This window comes from Stegostoma tigrinum, chromosome 15, assembly GCF_030684315.1.
Source record: "Stegostoma tigrinum isolate sSteTig4 chromosome 15, sSteTig4.hap1, whole genome shotgun sequence".
In the NCBI taxonomy this organism is placed as follows: Eukaryota; Metazoa; Chordata; class Chondrichthyes; order Orectolobiformes; family Stegostomatidae; genus Stegostoma; species Stegostoma tigrinum.
Genome location: NC_081368.1, coordinates 15,796,514 through 15,815,899, shown reverse-complemented (window position 1 = coordinate 15,815,899; position 19,386 = coordinate 15,796,514). Strand labels below are relative to the sequence as shown.

General features: G+C 41.5%; 1 protein-coding gene across 1 annotated transcript in view; it reads right to left on the bottom strand.

Moving 5' to 3' along the window:
* si:rp71-46j2.7 (uncharacterized) overlaps positions 1-19,386 on the bottom strand; it is a 102,397-nt gene that overhangs the window by 45,808 nt on the left and 37,203 nt on the right. The window contains exons 12-13 of the mRNA XM_048544005.2: positions 11,191-11,527; positions 1,878-1,944 (exon numbers count right to left, since the gene is read on the bottom strand). Coding sequence (XP_048399962.2) covers positions 1,878-1,944; positions 11,191-11,527 — 404 coding nt within the window. The remainder of the gene's footprint in view (positions 1-1,877; positions 1,945-11,190; positions 11,528-19,386) is intronic.

The following is a 19,386-nucleotide window of genomic DNA, read 5'->3' as shown; positions in this document are numbered from 1 at the left end:
ACAGCAAAACCAGAAACAGAGCAACCCGCCATAACTGGCCCATACAAATTCAGAACGGAACACAGCAACAGTATTTCAACGGAGGCTAAACAGCACTGAAGATGTCACGTAGAGGGACAAAATCAGTCAGCTCGGCAAACTAACCAAAAGCTCCAGCCACAAGCCCAGCTACAGATCTTCGCTATAACATTAAATATCGGTTTACTTCTATAGCACAAATTGCTTCTCTTTGAAAACAGAATTAGCTAGATATATTTTGAAGTTTAAAGCAAACTTGCGTTTTCCAAAGCCACAGTCAGAATTTATCCTTCTGCAATGAGATGTAAAAAGTCCTTTGATTTCTCTTTCTGCTGGTTTGGAAGTGTCCAATCTCCTTTGTGGTCTGCCAAGACTCATATCATTAAAGGGATTTGCAAGCACAAATACCATGGGCCTTAAGTTGATGTCAGAATAGCCACACAGCTAGTATTTTTTGCTGTTATTTACAGGATATGTGCTTCACACTATAGGCAGATATGCAATAAAACGGGGAGATCCAAAGTTATTGTCCAAGATGCTCTCTTCCACCTTTAGTTTTTCAAAAAAGGCATCTTGCTATCTGCCACACCAAAGTGATATTATGTTGCATGTTTGTGCAAACAAAGTTCATCGTAGAAGGTTATAACTGGTCTGATGTGATGCCAGGAGCCTGTCCTGCAGTCAGTTAAGATTCATGCATATTTAATTATGCCTGGAATGGCTGTTAGAAATCCTAAAACAGGTCTAAATTTTGGGTTTCTGTCAATGAATCCTGACATTGAAATCAACAATCATTTCACATCCTTCTGGTTTTAATTGTTAGAAACTTAAAGTGTAAAGCATAAAATTCAGACTTGTATTTAAAAACATTTTTTCTTTGTGCCTATTTTCACTCTTAATCCAAACTTTCTTTTCCCGTCTATTTTTCCTGACAACTCCGAGTTCATGCTCTTTAATTTATCCTCCCTTCTCAGCCCCCATGTTGTTAATTTCATATTCCTACAATCTGATTGTAATGTCCCTATCTCTAGGCCATGAAGACCTGGATTCAAGCCCCACTTACTCCAGAGATTTTTTTTTGTCACAACATCGTGGGCCGAAGGGCCTGTACTGCGCTATACTGTTCTATGTTCTAGAGATGTGTCATAACATCCCTGAACAGGTTGATTAAAGAAAGTGTTCATACTTTGATTAAGAGAATAGAGTTATATGCCCAACTCACTCAGCTCCCAGATGTCTAGTTTCCATCATTGCCACATTATCAGCTTATACTTTCAGCAACTGTGGGATTAAGATATCACTGAAATTAGCAGGTAAGGGAATGTTGAATTAATATTATATAAATCATTACCATATATCGGGCACTGCCCATTTGAACTCTGCTACACACAACATAGAGGTCTAATTAGAGGCTAGATATTACATACGTGGCCTAATTAGTTCATACTTCTGTTTCTGCTCCACATCAATCTCTTGTATCCCTCATCTACCCCAATCATACTAGAACTTAACCTTCCCACCAGTCATTGTGAACCACACTATGGGTACCAGCTAAGACATGACAATCTCTAAATACCAGCTGAATAAGTAAACTTCCTAGTCTTAACTTTTCTTCGGTATTCTCCTATCTCCCTTCAGTTAAAAAGGGACCTGGAGTAATGACACAAATGAGAAATAGTAAACAATGGTATGGTGATCAAGCAAGTTACTTGTTAATTAATAAAAAGCAGGGATGAACGGTTTTAAATTGAGATGGCATTCGGGATTGCACAATGCAATCAAATTTGCATTTATGATGTCAGCGCTGATACAACCTGCTGTCGGCCAATATTTTATACTGTTAATTGTAAGCCACTTACTTCCTCTTGTATGTCAGCAGAAGACTTAGCACAGTTATAACAAATAGTTTGTTCGAACAGTAATCCTCTGTAACAAAAAGATACAATTATCACTAAAATGATTGTCGTACAATATCACAGATAGGATGATACATAAAGCATACTTAATTATAAAACTGAGACCAATGAAGATCCTTTGGCCCATTCTGTAGGACCAACTCTTTGAAACACCTAAGAATTTAGTCGTAACCCCAGTTGTTCTGCAATGACTTTCAAGTTTTGATTTTTCAAGTAAATATCCAATTCTCAAATGTAGTTACTGATCTGTCCACTGCCACCACCCCTTCAGGCAGTGCATTCCAGATTAAAAATTGCTGAAAACTTATTCTTCTGTTTTAAACAGATTAACAAGGTTCATGTATCATGTGTTTTTATATTACTAAAAAGAATGCAAGGGCAATGGAGATTCACAGATTCATGACCCTTTGAGAGAAGTAATTTCATTGCTGTTTTAAATCTGCCACCCCTTATTTTAAAACTATGACCTCTCATTCTAGGTTTTTAGAGAGGAAACATCCGTTTCATGTCTACATTGTCAATTCCCTTTAGCATCTTATATACCTCAATTAGATCTCCTATCATTCTTCTAAACTCCAGAGAGTATAGGCCTAAACGCTCATTCTCGCTTCATAAGACAAACTCCTCATCCCTGGAAACAATCGAGTGAACCTCCTCTGAGCTGTTTCCAATGTAACTACATCCCTCCTGAAGTAACAGGACCAAAACTGTACTCTGGATGTGGTCTCACTAGTTGTACAGTTGCAGCAACACTTCCCAACCTTTAAACTCTATTCCTTCAGCAATAAATACCAAAATTCCATTTGCTTTCCGTATTACCTGTTGTACCTAAATACTAGTTTTCTATGGTTCATGCTCAAGAACACCCAGATCCCTCTGCACAGAAGCAGTCTGAAGTTTCTCCCCATTTAGATAATAAGCTGCCTTTCTAGCCCTCAGACCAAAACGGACAACCTTACACTCACTCATTTATTCACCTAACCTATCCGTTTCCATTTATACAATTCTTATATCTTCATTGCAATTTACTTTCTCCAAATGTCATCTCCAAATTTGGCTACAGTACTTTCCATTCCCATATCCAAGTCAATAATACAGATTATAATAGTGGGGGCTAAAGGACTGAACCTTGTGGCACCATACTAGTTACATCCTGCCAAACAGAAAAAAACACATTTATTTCCATTCTCTGCTTTCTGTTGGTTAGCCAATCCTCATTCCAAGCTAAATATTACCCCTCAGCCTATGTGACATTACCTGCATGTTAACCTTGTGTGCGGCACCGTATCAAATGCATTCTAGAAGTCCAGATAAACTACACGTACAGAATCCTCAATATCTACATTGCTTCTTACATCTTCAAAGAACTCTAGCAAATTAGTCAAAAATGATTTATCCTTTTATAAAACCATACTGACTCCAGTAGATTACATTCTGACTTTCCAAATGTCCTGTCATTACTTCTGTAACATTGGATTCCAACAAATTCCCAATCATGTATTTTAAATTAACTGGTCTGTAATTTCCTACATTTTGCCCCCCTCCTGTTTTGAATAAGCATGTTATAGCAGCATTTTTCCAATCTGCTGGAACCTCTCCTGCATCTAGGGAATTTTGGAATATCCACTATCTCAGCTGCCAGTTCCTTTAGGATCCTAGGATTTAGGCAATCAGGCCTTGGGAACTTATCTGCTTTCAGTCCCAATAGTTTGCTTAATACTTTTGCCCTGGCAGTGACAATTGTTTGAAGTTCCTCCTTTTTTATAGCCTCTACCTTACCTGTTAACATGGAGATGGTCTTGCTGTCCTCAACTATGAAAGGTGAAACAAAATACTCATTTAGTAACTGCCATTTCTGTGGTCCCCATTATTAGTTCTCTAGTCTCATCCTTCAAGGGACCAACATTCACTTTTGCTATTATCTTTCTTTTTCAAGATTTATGTTTTTAGTGACCCTTTGTTGATCTTCAAAAGTTTCCTAATCTTCCAGCCTATTACTTGCCTTTCCAATGTTGTATGCCTTAATTTTTGACTTTATATAATCTTAACCTTCCTTGCTTAGCCATGGATGTTTTCTTCCCCTCTTATAATCTTTCTGGAAAATATTTTAGTTAAAAGCAATTGAATATCTCTTTAAACACCTGCCACTGCTCATCACCTGTCCTACCTTTAGTTTTCTCTTTCAATCCACTTCAGCCAGATCTGTCCTCATGCCTACCTCATACCTTTTTAACTTCAGTACGCTAGTTTGAGATTCCAGTCTCTCACCCTCCAACTGAATTTGAAGTTCTAACATACAATGATCACTCTTTCCTAAAGATCCTTTACTATGAGAGATCAATAAATTTATCCCACCTCATTACACAACATCAAATCCAGAACTGCTTGCTCCCCGATTGTTTCTTGTAGCAATGTGTTCTGGAACCATTCTCTTTAGTCACAAACTCACATGCAAGCCTACCCTTGCCAATTTAATCAATCTAGTCTATATGCATGTAAAATCACCAATGATTTCTGCTGTACCTTTCTGACAAGCCCCCAGTATTTCCTGGTCTATATTATGCCCCACTGTGGAACTGTTGGGGTACCTATGGATTACTCTCTTTGGGACTTCTTTCCCTTGTTACTTCTTACTTTTACCCAGGACTGGTTCTGTGTCTCGATCTCCAGTGCTTATATCATTTCTCATGACAGCAATGACATCGTGCTTAACCAACAAAGCTACACCACCCCCTTTTCCTTCCTGCCTATTCTTCTGAAACACAGAGTCCTTGGATATTCAATTCTCAAACCTGGTCTCCTTGCAATCATGTCTTTGCAATCACACTACATCATAACCATTTGCCTCTATGGAATGGAGAAGATTTAACTATCAGGACAGGTTACATAGGCTCAGACTAATTTCTCTAGAAGAGAGCAGAGAAGTGAATGAGTTTATTTTAAAATTATGCAAAATAATGGTAGAAATGGTCTGTCTGAAAAGGTTATACTGGCAGGTTCAGCTGAGGCAGTCAAGAGGGTATTAGATGATTATTTAAATAGAGTTAGGGCAGGACACTGGCACCATGTCACAATGCTCATTGGAGAGCTGGTGCAGACACAATGGACCGTAACAATTCTGTAATATTTTCATTTGTATGGCAGGAGACATAAGAACAAGATATTAATTAATTAATTAACCCAATAAAATATTCATGAAAACCTCTATCAGGAGAATGGTTAGAATGTGGAACTTGTTAATAGAAGTAGTTGTTAAGCTATATAGTACAGATGCATTTAAGGGAAAGTTACACAAGTCCATGAGAGAAGGGAATAGCAGGATATCCTGACAGGATTAGATAAATAGAACGGGTGGAGGCTGATCTGTAATATGGAACATGAAACGTATCACAGCACAGCCACAGACATGTAGTTTGGCTGAGGATGTTAAATATATATTAATTGTGTACGTAATCATATTCAAGCAGTGGGCATTAACTGGGACTCAGTTATACTATTATAACTCAGAGCAGGAGAGCTGTAGTGGTGCATTTGTAGTGTTCCTGTCTCTAGGCCAGGAGGTCCAGGTTGAAGTGCCATATGCCCCAGAGGTATGTCATAACATATCTGAAAACACTGACTTAAAAAAAGAGGAGCAGACTGAAACTGTATTAAGTGCTTAAAGCCCAAGTTCCAGTTCTGTCTGGTTATCTAAAATATAGCAGTAGACCAAAATGCAGGTTCAGTTTAACTGCAATACGTTCCTAATTTGCTCTTGTTGGAGTGAAAGGACAGGGAGAAACAGTAGCTTTGGTTCAGTATCAACCAACATAACCAAAGTCCCATCCCGCTCCAGTTATACTCTCTTCCATCCTCTTCCATCAGTCAGAAGATACAGAAGTTTGTATATAGTACGAACAGATTCGAGAATAGTGTCATCCCCACTGTTATTAGACTTTGAACAGACCTCTCAAATTTTAAATTTAGTACTGATCTCATTCTCTGTGCGCCTTCTCTGCAGCAATAACATTGTATTCCTTGCTCTGTTCTATTATCCTAGTGCACTTTGTATGGTATGATCTGCCTATAGTGCATGCAAAACAAAACGTTTCACTGTACTCAAATACATGTGACAATAATAAATCAAATCAAATGTTTCATCTGAAAGATGTATTTTAGTTGTGCCTGATGTAAAACAATAACAAAAATATAGCAAGTTGCCAATAATTCTCAGTGTCTGTGGAGCCAATGATGTGGAACGCAATAACAACATTATCTTCGTACGAGATAATAAAATGTGAGGCTGGATGAATACAGCAGGCCAAGCAGCATCTCAGGAGCACAAAAGCTCCTGAGATGCTGCTTGGCCTGCTGTGTTCATCCAGCCTCACATTTTATTATCTTGGAATTCTCCAGCATCTGCAGTTCCCACTATCTCTGATATTATCTTTGTACGAGTTCATTCGAGCAAGAGCATCCAAACCTTGGGAAAAGCATGCTCAACTACATACACCCTATTAACTTCTAATAAAATGTAGACATGTAGAACCTACAAAGATAAAATAGACAGATAAATATGTCCACAGCGGATGGGTAATACTGAAGTAGTCAGATCTCAGAGTGAAACCTAGCTTGATAGAAGAGAGAGAGATAATGGGAACTGCAGATGCTGGAGAATCCAAGACAACAAAATGTGAGGCTGGATGAACACAGCAGGCCAAGCAGCATCTCAGGAGCACAAAAGCTGACGTTTCGGACCTAGACCCTTCATCAGAGAGGGGGATGGGGTGAGGGTTCTGGAATAAATAGGGAGAGAGGGGGAGGCGGACCGAAGATGGAGAGAAAAGAAGATAGGTGGAGAGAGTATAGGTGGGGAGGTGGGGAGGGGATAGGTCAGTCCAGGGAAGACGGACAGGTCAAGGAGGTGGGATGAGGTTAGTAGGTAGATGGGGGTGCGGCTTGAGGTGGGTGGAAGGGATGGGTGAGAGGAAGAACAGGTTAGGGAGGCGGAGACAGGTTGGACTGGTTTTGGGATGCAGTGGGTGGAGTGGAGGAGCTGGGCTGGTTGTGTGGTGCAGTGGGGGGAGGGGACGAACTGGGCTGGTTTAGGGATGCAGTTGGGGGAAGGGGAGATTTTGAAACTGGTGAAGTCCACATTGATACCAATAGGCTGCAGGGTTCCCAGGCGGAATATGAGTTGCTGTTCCTGCAACCTTCGGGTGGCATCATTGTGGCACTGCAGGAGGCCCATGATGGACATGTCATCTAAAGAATGGGAGGGGGAGTGGAAATGGTTTGCGACTGGGAGGTGCAGTAGTTTGTTGCGAACTGAGCGGAGGTGTTCTGCAAAGCGGTCTCCAAGCCTCCGCTTGGTTTCCCCAATGTACAGGAAGATAGAAGATATGTTTTATTCTTGCAGTTTGGTCACTGTGGTTGTCAGTGGACATATTTAATTGAGGCTGCCAGTGTTCTTTAAATAAAAGAACACAAGGTTACTACACAAAAGGAATTAGAAAATATACAAGCCATTTACAAAGACATTAATGCAAATATTAAAAATAATGAAACAAAAACAAAATTTGCTTGAAAAGCTTAGCAGCATCTGTAAAGAGAAATTAGGTTTAACGTTTCGGGGTCCAGTGAACCTCAGCTCTGATGGAGGGTCACCAGACCCGAAATGTTAAACCTGATGTCTTTCATAGATGCTGCCATACCTGCTGAGCTTTTCCAGCAACTTGTGTTTTGTTCCAAATTTCAAGTGAGGCTGTCCTATTCCAATTTATGATGATTTGGGTGTACCATGATTTAGACATGCAAATAATGTTTTGAATTTATTCAGATGTAAAAGTAAATTGCAAAAGAGTGCAGTCAAGATAGTCGTCCTGTTTTTGATTGTACAAGACAGTGTATTTGAAACAATATAATTATTACATTTTCAAAGTCAGGATAAATCAAGTGACTGCATATCCTGAATTAACTTAAGTGGAACAGTAGAAGATAACGGTCAAATCTTAGAAAACACTAACTGCTGAAAGAAATTGCTCCAGGTGACTCTCAGCCGACGCATTCCAGCACACCAGGTGGAGTTGGATAACTTCAATACTTTAGCCAACAGACCAGAGGATTTACATGTCAGATCATCATCAAGACTATAGACTTAATACTGAAAGCACATAGATGCTACCTTTTAACTTGCTAACAAACTTCCAGTTTATTGCCAAATGTCCAAGCAACAAATGGTAACTATCCCATTCCTATAATATTTTCAACCAATCTACACAGAATATCCCTTTAAAAAAAAAGCACAACGGACAGATCTCTTGCTCAACAAAAAGTGCTATAATTCTTCCAAATGAATTTGATGGCTCGCGAATTGCTGGAAGTGTTGCCCTTACCTAATATTTGCCAGCAGATTTTCAGCAGTTATTTTATTGAGCAGCTGTGGGTGGAACTGAAATAAACTCAGGATGGGTTAGAAATTAACTAACTATCTACAACTGCCATATCTGTTAAAGAAATGCAAACCAGACAAATTTCTAACAGTATTTATTTTTTGCCATGTGTTATTATAAAATTTATATTTTGCCTCTAATTACTTGATGACCTACCACTTTAAAACAATTTGAACTTTGAAGTGTAGTAACTGTTGTAATGTAGCAAGATGCAGCAGTCAATTTGTGCAGTTAGGTCCGACAAACAGGCAAAGGGCCTTAGTTTCAATATCTCCACCACGAGGGGCATACGTCTGATTATGCAGAACCACCTCTGTACTGGACTGTGAGCCTGTCGTTTGCATTTGTGCCTCTGGGCCCTGCATACAGACGACTAACTCAAAGCTTCGACTGCCATCCCGAGTCAGGACTGACCAATGGTTCCTGAAAGACAGGGGACTGTCTCCCAATTCCCAACCATTCCGGTTGATAATAACAATCAAGAAAATAATATTGGAACTTCTTCACCAAAACAGAGCCAAAGTGGAATGGTGACTTTTTTCCCAAAAAAACGTGGTCCAGGGTGAGGTATCCAGTGAGGACTTCCCCAGTGTCAAAAACAAGATGCCAAGATGGGATTCTCACTAGTGGGTGTCACGAGGCCTATTAGCATAGATTATTATTCATTAACAGCCTCATTATTACTTAATCCAGCCTCATCACAACGCGCACTCCTATTTTACCGCCCACCAGATAGAAACCAGAGACTGAGAGCTGCCAATGTGGAAGTCAGGGCAGTTACTTGGTGACACTAGTTCATCATTTGTGGACCTCAATCTTGGACACCCAGCATCAACATCACAGTACCAGTCCATGGGCAGTGACCACATGCACACCACATCCATGGACACTGGCATCTGGCATGTGCCAGGCTCACTGCATTATGGCACATTTCTGAACTACTCATCCAGCTTCCACTTGATGACATCGCAGCTTAAAGTCCACTCAGCATGGAGGGGAGTTACAGGAGGCTCAGAGACTATCATCCTCAGTATTGTTTCCTTTAGACGAGCAAGATGCAGTGTTGCTGTAGACTCTCCAGAAACTGAACTGAACTGAACTGGACATATACATACTGTGGCTACAACAGCAGGTCAGAGTCTATGAATTTTGCAGCAAAATATTCCCCTCCGAAGTCCCCAAAGCCTGTCCACCAACTAAAAAGGCACAAGTCAGGAGTGTGATGGAATAGTGAATTGTGCTCCAACAACACAAGAACCATGCAGCACAAAACAGCCGGCTTAGCTGCCATCACTTGCAAGACTATCTCAAACCAACTCACCATCTTGACTTGGAAATATATTGCTGTTCTTTCAGTGTCACTGGTTGAAGAAGGCAGCCTACCACCACCTTCGCAAGGGCAACTAGAGATGGACAAGTAATGCCGGCCCAGTCAGCAACACTGTCATTCTGGTAAAAAAAAGTGTATGCCAGGTAGCCTGGGAGCTGCAATGATGCCCATATCTTTGGGAGCTCCTGCTTCTGCTGTATTTGAAGGAGCCAGGTTCCCCGTTGGGGGCATCTGGGGCAAAGATGGTTACTGGAGCAAAGGTTGCCTTCTGAGGCTGAGCTGATGACTCCATTGTGCAATTCACTGACTATTGCAGAATGTGGATACAATTACAACCCATTCTTTGGCCACGGCCCACTGTACAGCAGACAATAGACCTCCTGAAGCTGAGGTTCTGCTGCTTGGATTGGTTGCAGGCGCATGGATGAGAGAATCTATCATATAATTCTAGCACAATGTGCTCTTTGCAAAAAGAGCAGCAAAAGTGTCAAAATGATGGATGCTGATGAGCTGGGAAAGCTGGAGCAGTCTTCCAAGAGGAAGATGAGGATATTAAGCAGGAGGAACTTAGCTTTCTGCACAGTACAACAGTGCAATGTCAGTAGCTGCATGCCAGACAGGTAGATGAAAGCTCAGAGTCGTGATCATTCGTTGACTGTGTCCCTGGGACAAAATCATGTATCTACCTCCCTAGCAGCATTGTGTTTTTACCTACAAAACATGAACCGCAGCACTTCACCAACACCCTCTCAAGGCAATGATGCTCAGACAATAAATGCTGGCTCGGCCAGTGATGCCCACATTATCCCATGAACAACCTTTTATTGGTAAGATTCTGGGCAAGAGAGTGACCATTGTAGAAACAGAAGCAGTGATTTAGAGAGGGTTTTAAGGTGGGATGTTTCTAAGGACAGGTTATCTGTATGGTTTGGTGCTTGAAGATTGATTAAGTATGAGAATGTGCAGTTTTGTGTGCAGGGAAGTGTTAGCCATGCCACCAACGTGCCCTGAGACGCATTGGCTTGTGACTGCTGTCCCACTGGATAAATGGATTGCCAATGCCTAAACCATGCTCAAAGATGCTTCCTGTGCTAGGCCTCTTGGGATAATTTGGCAGTGGCAAGTTTCCACCTATAGCAATTGGTAGATTCAGGCTAGCATTTGGACTCAAGGAGTGTAGTTAATGAAGCGAGTGTGGAATGATAACACTGAAGTCTCAGCAGACCTTGCAAAAAGGTCAAAAATGACAAAAGTGCCGTTGAGTCAGTTTCTGGTAAGGTTGAGCTTGTAATTAGCACACTGCCTTCAGTCAATTCTGTTCTGTTGCAGAAAGATGTAAAATACAACTTCTGAGCTATTTCCTTATTTAAGGGCCTCGTCAAAAGTCAGGTTAAATGGAGTCTAAACAAAAGCTGTAGTCAGTCAATATAGTGAGTGGGAAAGATCCATTGTCTTATTTCAAAAATTAAATTTCAAAAGGAAAACAGAAGTTCACCTGTACAAAGCAATTCTTCCAAGAGCTCCTGAAGCTGGTCTGTGAGGCATCTTGTCTGTTCTGTCATGCGTTGAACCTTTTTCTGACATAGTCTATTTATCATCTGTCTGCGGTAAATCCGGGTTCCACCTGCAACTTTCTTTTTAGAAGTTCCCAGCATACATCTGAAGCCACAATCTGCTTCAGAGTTTTCACCAAACATTTCAGAAGGTAGTGATTCTGCAGAGTCTCGGTTTGGCATCTCTGCGTTTTCTGGAACCTCTGTTTCCAAAGGCCCATCTTCATCCACATCAGTGTCACATGGGCCTTCTGAAGTATCACTTGCTGTACAAATTACCTATGGCACATATAGTTGTGAAAAGAATATTATCATGCACAAGCTGATAAAAATACATTTCCTTTTACAAACATATTGAATAGTAAATTACACAAATGCATCTAGTTACTGTGTCAACTTCGTTTCCCTGTCTTTCCTGCTCTCGACTGCAACTTTCCAAAAATCTCTGCATTCCTACCAATTCTGGCCTCTTATCCATCCCAAATTTTCACTGCCCAGTCAGCGATGACAGTACCTTCCTCCCTTCGTCTATTCTCAATATTATCAAATAACTTCCTTAAACTCATTGGGAGGTGACCTTATAGCTGTTTATAAGGTAATGAGATGTACAGATAGAGTTAACGGGAGCTGTCTTTTCCCTAGGAAGGGGAATTTCAACTCTAGGGGACAGATTTTTAAGGTGAGACAAGAAAGATTTTAAAAAGACACAAGGAGCAATTTGTTTTACGCAGAGCTTTTCATGTGCGGAATGAACTTCCTGGGGAAGTGGTGGATGTGGGTACAATTACAACATTCAAAATACATTTGGATAAGTACGTAAGTAAGAAAGTTTTGGTGGGATATGGGGCAGGGGCAGGCAGGTGGAACTAGTTTAGCTTGGGACTATGTTCGGCATGGACTAGTTGGACTAAAGGGTCTGTTCCATCCCATGTGACTCTGACTCTTCACATTCCTAATTCTCTCCTCATCTAAACTTACCACACAAAATTGACTTCTTTGACCAAATGTTTTGTCATGTACCCCAAAGTCACCTTGTGTCTTTTGTAGTCAATTTTTTTTTTCGGTAACAGCGACAGAAGTGTCTTGAATTACTGTACTTTCTCAAAATTACCTTCAACTTACACTCGCAAGACTTTCCAGTTCTTTGATTCAAATCTTTTATGCACCACAATCTGTTGGCAATGATTCCTCATACCAACGCCTACGTTTTGTTTTAATTTACTCATCGGATGTGGGTGTCGCTAACTGGGCCAGCATTTATTGCCCATCCCTAGTTGCCCTTGAGAAGGTGGTAGTGAGCCACGCTCTTGTACTGCTGCAGTCCACATGCCGCAGGTTGACCCACAATGCCCTGAGGGAGGGAATTCCAGGATTTTGACCCAGTAACAGTGATTGACGAGGTTGGGATTGTTTTCGCTAGAGTTCAGATGAATGGTGGGGAATCTCACAGAGACCTATAAAATTCTAACAAGACTGGACGGGCCAGGGCAGATGCAGGGAGGATGTTCCCAATGGTGGGTGTGTCGAGAACCAGGGGTCACAGTATGAGGATTCGGGGTAGTCCACTTTGGGCGAAGATGAGGAGATATTTTTCAGCCAAGCCTGTGGGATTCATTATCCCAGGGACTAACTGATGCCAAAACATTGAATGTATTCAAGAGGCGACTAGATATAGCACTTGGGGTCAAAGGTTATGTGGAGAAAGCAGGATTAGGCTATTGAGTTGGATGATCAGCCATGATTGAGAAGACTGGTGGAGCAGGCTCGAAGGGCCAAATGGTCTCCTCCTGCTCCTATCTTCTATACTTCTATAAGGCAAGCTAGCATCATGAATGGCTTTGTGGAAGGGTGGGGGGACATGCAGTTGGTGGCATTTGCATGTAACTACTGCCCTTCTCCTTCAAATTGGAAATGGTCATGGGCTCGGAAGGGCTGTTTCAGGACCTTTAGCAAATTTCTGCAGCACATCTTGTAGACAGTACAAAATGCTATTGGCTTCAGTGGTGAGGGACTGAATATTATGAATGTCATGCCAATCAAAGAGCCGCTTTGACACCCCTTCCCCCTTCGCCTCCTTGCTGTGCATTTGCGGTGAGATTTCATAATGGAATCAGAAGTCAATTCAAAGGGCCATTAATCCCTGACTTCTCTATTTAATAGACATAATCAATGTGCTAGCGCATCCCCAATTGAAACATTATTGTACATAAATTGGTGCTATTACTTTGCATTTGCGTCAATGGTTCTAGTTCTAGTCACCAAGTCACAGAGGAAGTCCAGTTGTGCTGGGGGAAATGTCGTAATTTAGAGGAAAATCTGGATAAGTAACATTTGCACCCTTACAAACGGGCACCAAGACGTGATCTAAGAAACTATAAGAAGGTAAACCAGAAGCTTTACATGATCAAGGGAGTAGGATAGCTAAAACTAGTAAAACGGTAAATTTACTACAACTTGCGCATATTTGCTCACTTTAAAGTAGCAAACCATTTCAAAATACTTCATGAAGAGTAGTGATACAAAGCAAAAGCTGCCTCTGAGGCACAAAGTGAAATGCTTGGATAAGGCACCAGAAACCTAATCTCAGAGATAAATTTAAAGGAGTGTTAAAAGGGATAATGAGGATCAGAGGCATAGATTAAATCTATGGCAGCTGAAACCATGGCCGCTAACAATATTTAGTTTCACTGACAATTGTTTTAGGCTGGGTAGCTGCTTGGTACTTGCTTCAAACTGAGCTCAACATTATCTCAGGCACTGGGCAGAAGAGAACTTCATTCGAGTTTAATTTAGATAAAAGTGAGGTGCTGCATTTTGGAAAGGCAAATCAGGGCAGGGGTTTATACAATTAATGGCAAATTCCTGGGGAGTGTTGCTGAACAAAGAGACCTTGGAGTGCATGTTCATTGTTCCTTGAAAGTAGAGTCGCAGGTAGACTGGATAATGGAGGCAGCGTTTGGCAGGCTTGTCTTTATGGGTCAGTGCATTGAGTATAGGAGTGGAGGTGTCATATTACAACTGTACAGGACATTGGTTAGGCCACTTTTGGAATACTGTGCTCAGTTCTGGTCTCCCTGTTATAGGAAGGATGTTGTGAAAATTGTAGAAGGTTCAGAAAAGATGAACAAGGATGTTGCCAGGTTTGGAGGGTTTGAGCTATAGGGAGTGGCTGAATAGGCTGGGGCTATTATCCCTGGATTGCTGGAAGCTGAGGGATGACCTTATAAAAATTTATAAAATCATGAGGGGCGTGCATAGGGGGAATAGCCAAGGTCTTTTCCCCAGGGTAGCAGAGTACAAATCCAGAGGGCATAAGTTTAAGGTGAGGGGCGAAAGATTTAAAAAGGGACCTGGGGAAGATTTTTCATGCAGACAGTGGTCCATGTATGGACTGAGCTGTCAGAGAAAATGGTGGAGGCTGGTACAATTACAACATTTAAAAAGGCATCTGGATGAGTTAAATCAATGGGAAGGGTTTAGAGTGATATGAACCAAATGCTGGCAAATGGGACAAGATTAATTAAGGAACTGCCATAGTTTTAAGGGCTTGGATGATGAGAAATTTGTTAAATGTTGAAGAAAATTCTCTTTATCAATATGTCGATGTACCTACTAGGGAAGGAGCAAAACTTGACCTTCTCTTGGGATATAAGGCAGGGCCAGTGATTGAAGTGTTAGCGGGGAACACTTTGGGATCTGTATGCATAATTCCACAGTTTTAATATAGTTATGGAAAAGATGAACGGTCTATAAAAAAAGAAGTTTTAATCAGGAGTATGGCAAATTTTGAGGGTATGAGAAAGGAGCTTTCAAAAGTTGGTTGGAATAGACTGTTCACAGGTAAAGGGACGACAGATAAGTGGGAGGCGTTCAAAAATGTGATAGCGAGAGTTCAGAGACATTGTGTTCCTGTTAGAATGAAAGGAAAGGCTGTTAAGAGTGAATAAAAATATTGAGGCCCTGGTTGAGAATAAGAAGGAGCCATATATTAGGTATAGCCAACTGGGATCAAGTGAATCTATTCTTAAGATGGAAATGAGGAGGACAGAAAAAGGATATGAGTTAGCTTTGGCAGATAAGGTTAAGGATAATCCAAAAAGATAATCCAAGAGATGTGTCAGTTTTTACTGTGAAGAAAAAAATGGAAGCTAAGGAACACAGAAATAAATATTAATGTCTTGAAAACAGCCCATATTACAAAAGAGGTGGTGCTGGCAGTTTTAAAAAACATAAAAGGTTTGATAAATCTCTGGGACCTGATCAAGTGTATCCCAGAACATTGTGGGAAGTTGGGGAAGAAATTGCAGGGCCCCTTTTGAGTCAACGACAGCCCTGGGGGAATGCTGGAGGATTGGAGGGTGGCTAATGTTGTGCCTTTATTTAAGGAAGGCTGTAAGGAGAAGCCTGGGAACAAAAGACCTCAGGGTCTGACATCAGTGGTGGGTAAGTTGTTGGATGGGATTTTGAGATAGGATTTGCATGCATTTGGAGAGGCAGGGACTGATTAAGGATAGGCAGTATGGTTTTGTGCAGAGGAAATTGTCTCACAAACTTGATTGAGTTTTTTGAGGATGTAACCATTAAGATTGCTGAGGGCAGAGCAGTAGGCATTCTCTACATGAACTTTAGCCTTTGACAAGGTTTCGCAAAGTAGACTAATTAATAAAATGAGATCATATGGAATTTAGGGAAAGCTGGCCAATTGGATACAAAATTGGTTTGACGATAGGAGACAGTTGTCGTGGAAGGTTGCTTTTGGACTGGTTGCCAGCTGCCACCAGTGTCTGCAGGGATCTGTGCTGGGTCCATTTTCATTTTTTTTTTGGGAAGATGATTTGGATGAGAATTTATTAGGCATGTTTAATAAGTTTGCAGATGACGCCAAAATTTGTGGTATCGTGTACAGTGAAGGAAGTTATCCAAGATTACAAACGGGATCTTGATCAATTGGGTCAATGGGCTTAGCAGATGGAGTTTAATTTGGATAAATGCGAGGTATTGCATGTTAGTAAAACAAACAAGGGAGGACTTATACAGTTAATAATAGGGCCTGGGGTAGTGTTGTGGGACAGACAGACTTAACGTGCAGGTTATTCTTTGAAAGTTGCATCACAGGTAGACAGGGTGGATAAGGTAGGCGTTGAGCACACTTGCCTTCATTGTTCATTTTGAGGTTGTACAGGATGTTGGTGAGGCCACATTTGGAGTACTGTGCACAGTTCTGTTTGTCCTCCTGTAGGAAGTATATTATTAAACTGGAGAGGGATCAGAAATGATTTACCAGAATGTTGCTGGGACTGGAGGTTTTGAGTTACAAGGAGAGGCTGGGACTTGTTTCACTGCAGTGTAGGAGGTTGAGGGGTGACCTTATTGAGGCTCATAAAATCATGAGGGGCATTGATAAGGCAAATAACAATGGTCTTTCCCCCAGGGTGGGGATGGTCAAAACTAGGGGGCATATTTTTAAGCCGAGAGGAGAAAGATTTAAAAAGTGACCTGAAGGGCAACTTTTTCCGCACAGAGGGTGGAATGAAGTGCCAGAGCAAGTGGTAGATGCAGGTACAGTTACAACATTTAGAAGACATTTGGATAGGTATGTGAACAGGAAAGATTTAGAGGAATATGGCCCAAATACAGGTAAGTGAGACCAGTTTAGTTTGGGAAACCTGGTTGGCATAGATGAGTTGGATCGAAGGGTTTGTTTCCATGCTGTATGACAAGGAAAAAGTTAAATCTAACATACTGGCCATAGTCTAAAAACCATTTGTAATTTTGGCCATGGAAGAGGACAAAGCTAATTACACCAAATCCTAAGAATAGCTTGTGCATAAGCAGCTATGTCATAGTTATTTTTTGGTTTATGGGATGTGGGTGTCACCACTTAGAGAAAGAATTAGAGATGGATTTAATCATGAATTATGTTAAAGTGAAGAGAAATGCAGTGAGTTAAAGTTCAAGTCTAGTTAGATGAAGTGAAAAGTACTGCACCGAATATATGTTCATATTGATACCTGTAGAGTTAAATAAAGAACGGTTTGTTTCATTAAGTTCCAAATCAACTCCCTGTCAACGCCCGAGGGAAGAAAACCTGGGGGAAGGTTAAAGTATTCCTTTCGGGTGTCACCTTTGAGGCCATCATTCATCGAAAAATCTCGAATTGAGATGATTGTAGTGAGTTTCTTGAATTGCTGCAGTCCTTAGTATTTAGGAACCCCACAATGCAGTTAGGAAGGGTGTTCTTGGATTTTGACTCAGAAATATTGAAGGAGCGGTGAAATTGTCCCAAGTAAGGATAGTGTGTGGAGAATTTCTAGTTTTTGGCGCTCCCTTGAATCTTTTATCCTTGTACTTCTAGGCTGTAGAAGTCTCAGGTTGGATGAAGGAGTGGAAGGATGGATTAGCAAATTCGTGGACGATACGAAGGTGGGTCACGTTGTGGACAATGCGGAGGGCTGTTCTAGGTTACGAAAGGACATTGATAGAATGCAGATCTGGGCTGAGAAGTGGCAGATGGAGTTTAACCCTGAAAAGTGTGAGGTGGTTCATTTTGGACAAACATGAAAGCGGAATACACTGTTAACAGAAAGATTCTTGGCAGTGTGGAGGAGCAGAGGGATCTTGGAGTTCATGTCCACAGTTCCCCGAGAGCTGCCATCCAAGTGGATAGAGTTGTTAAGGCGTATGGTGTGTTAGCTTTCATTAATGGAGGGATTGAGTTCAAGAGCCATGAAGTTATGCCCCAGCTATATGAAACCCTGGTTTGGCCACATCTGGAGTATCATGTCCAGTTCTGGTCACCTCATTACAGGAAGGTGTTGGAAAAGATGCAGAGGAGATTTACCAGGATGTTGCCTGGAATGGAGGGGAGGTCTTACGAGGTAAGGCTGAGACAGCTAGGGCTTTTCTCTTTAGAACAACGAAGGATGAGAGGTGACTTGATAGAGGTGTACAAAATGATCAGAGGCATAGATAGAGTGGACAGCCAGAGACTTTTTCCTAGGGGGGAGGTAGCTATTAGGAGGGGGCATAGTTTAAAGTGAGTGGAGGTAGATATAGGGGAGACGTCAGAGGTAGGTTCTTTACTCAGAGAGTGGTAGGGGCATGGAATGCATTGCTGGAGAGGGTAGTGGAGTTGGCCTCATTAGGGGCATTTAAGCAGCTATTAGGTACGCATATGGATGACAGTATAAGGTAGGAGTGGAGGTCAGACAGACCTTAGGATTAGGGTAAAAGTTCGGCACAATATCATGGGCAGAAGGGCCTGTACAGAGCTGTACTGTTCTATATTGGGGAGGTGCTATCAAAGTGACTGCAAAACACCTCGTAGATGGTGCACACTGTACCACTGTATATTGCAGGTGAAGAGTACGAATGTTGGAAAGTGGATGGGATGCCAAGCAAGCGGGGTGCTTTGTCCTGCATAGAGTTGAGACTCTTGTATGTTGTTGGAGCTGTGGTCAGGTGCAGACTATTCCATCACACTCTTGAATTGGGCCTTGTAGATGGTGGACAGGCAATAAGACGACAGGAGGAGTTATTTGCGACAGAATTCTCAGACTCTGACCTACTTTTGGAGGCACAGCATGTAAAGTGGCTGGTCCTGTTCAGCTTCTGGTTTGCAGTCACCGCCAGGATGTTGATAGTGGGAAATTCAGCAATGGTAAACCCCATTGAACATCGAGGGGCAATGGTTGTTTTCTCTTTTGCTGGAGATGCTCGTCGCCTGGAAGTTGTGTCACTTATTACATCACCCCAGTGTGAATAAAAACCTTTCGAACTGCATATGCTGTAAATCAGGTGCAAAAAACAGAAGTTGCTGGAAAAGCTAGTCTCACAGCATCTGTGAGGGGAAAAAAAAATCAGAATTAATGTTTCGGGTCCAGTGATTCTTCATCAGAACCTCAGTTCTCAGGAAGGATCACCGGACCCAAAACGTTAACTCTGTTTTTTTATCCCCCTCACAGATGCTGCCAGGCCTACTGAGCTTTTCCAGCAACTTCTGTTTTTGTTATCCCAGCGGGAAACATGTCCAGGTCTTGCTGCATTGTGGTTGTGGATTCCTTCAGCATTTGAGTAGCGAATATTGTGCAGTCATTAGCAAACGTCACCATTTTGGACCTTTTGATGGATGGATGATG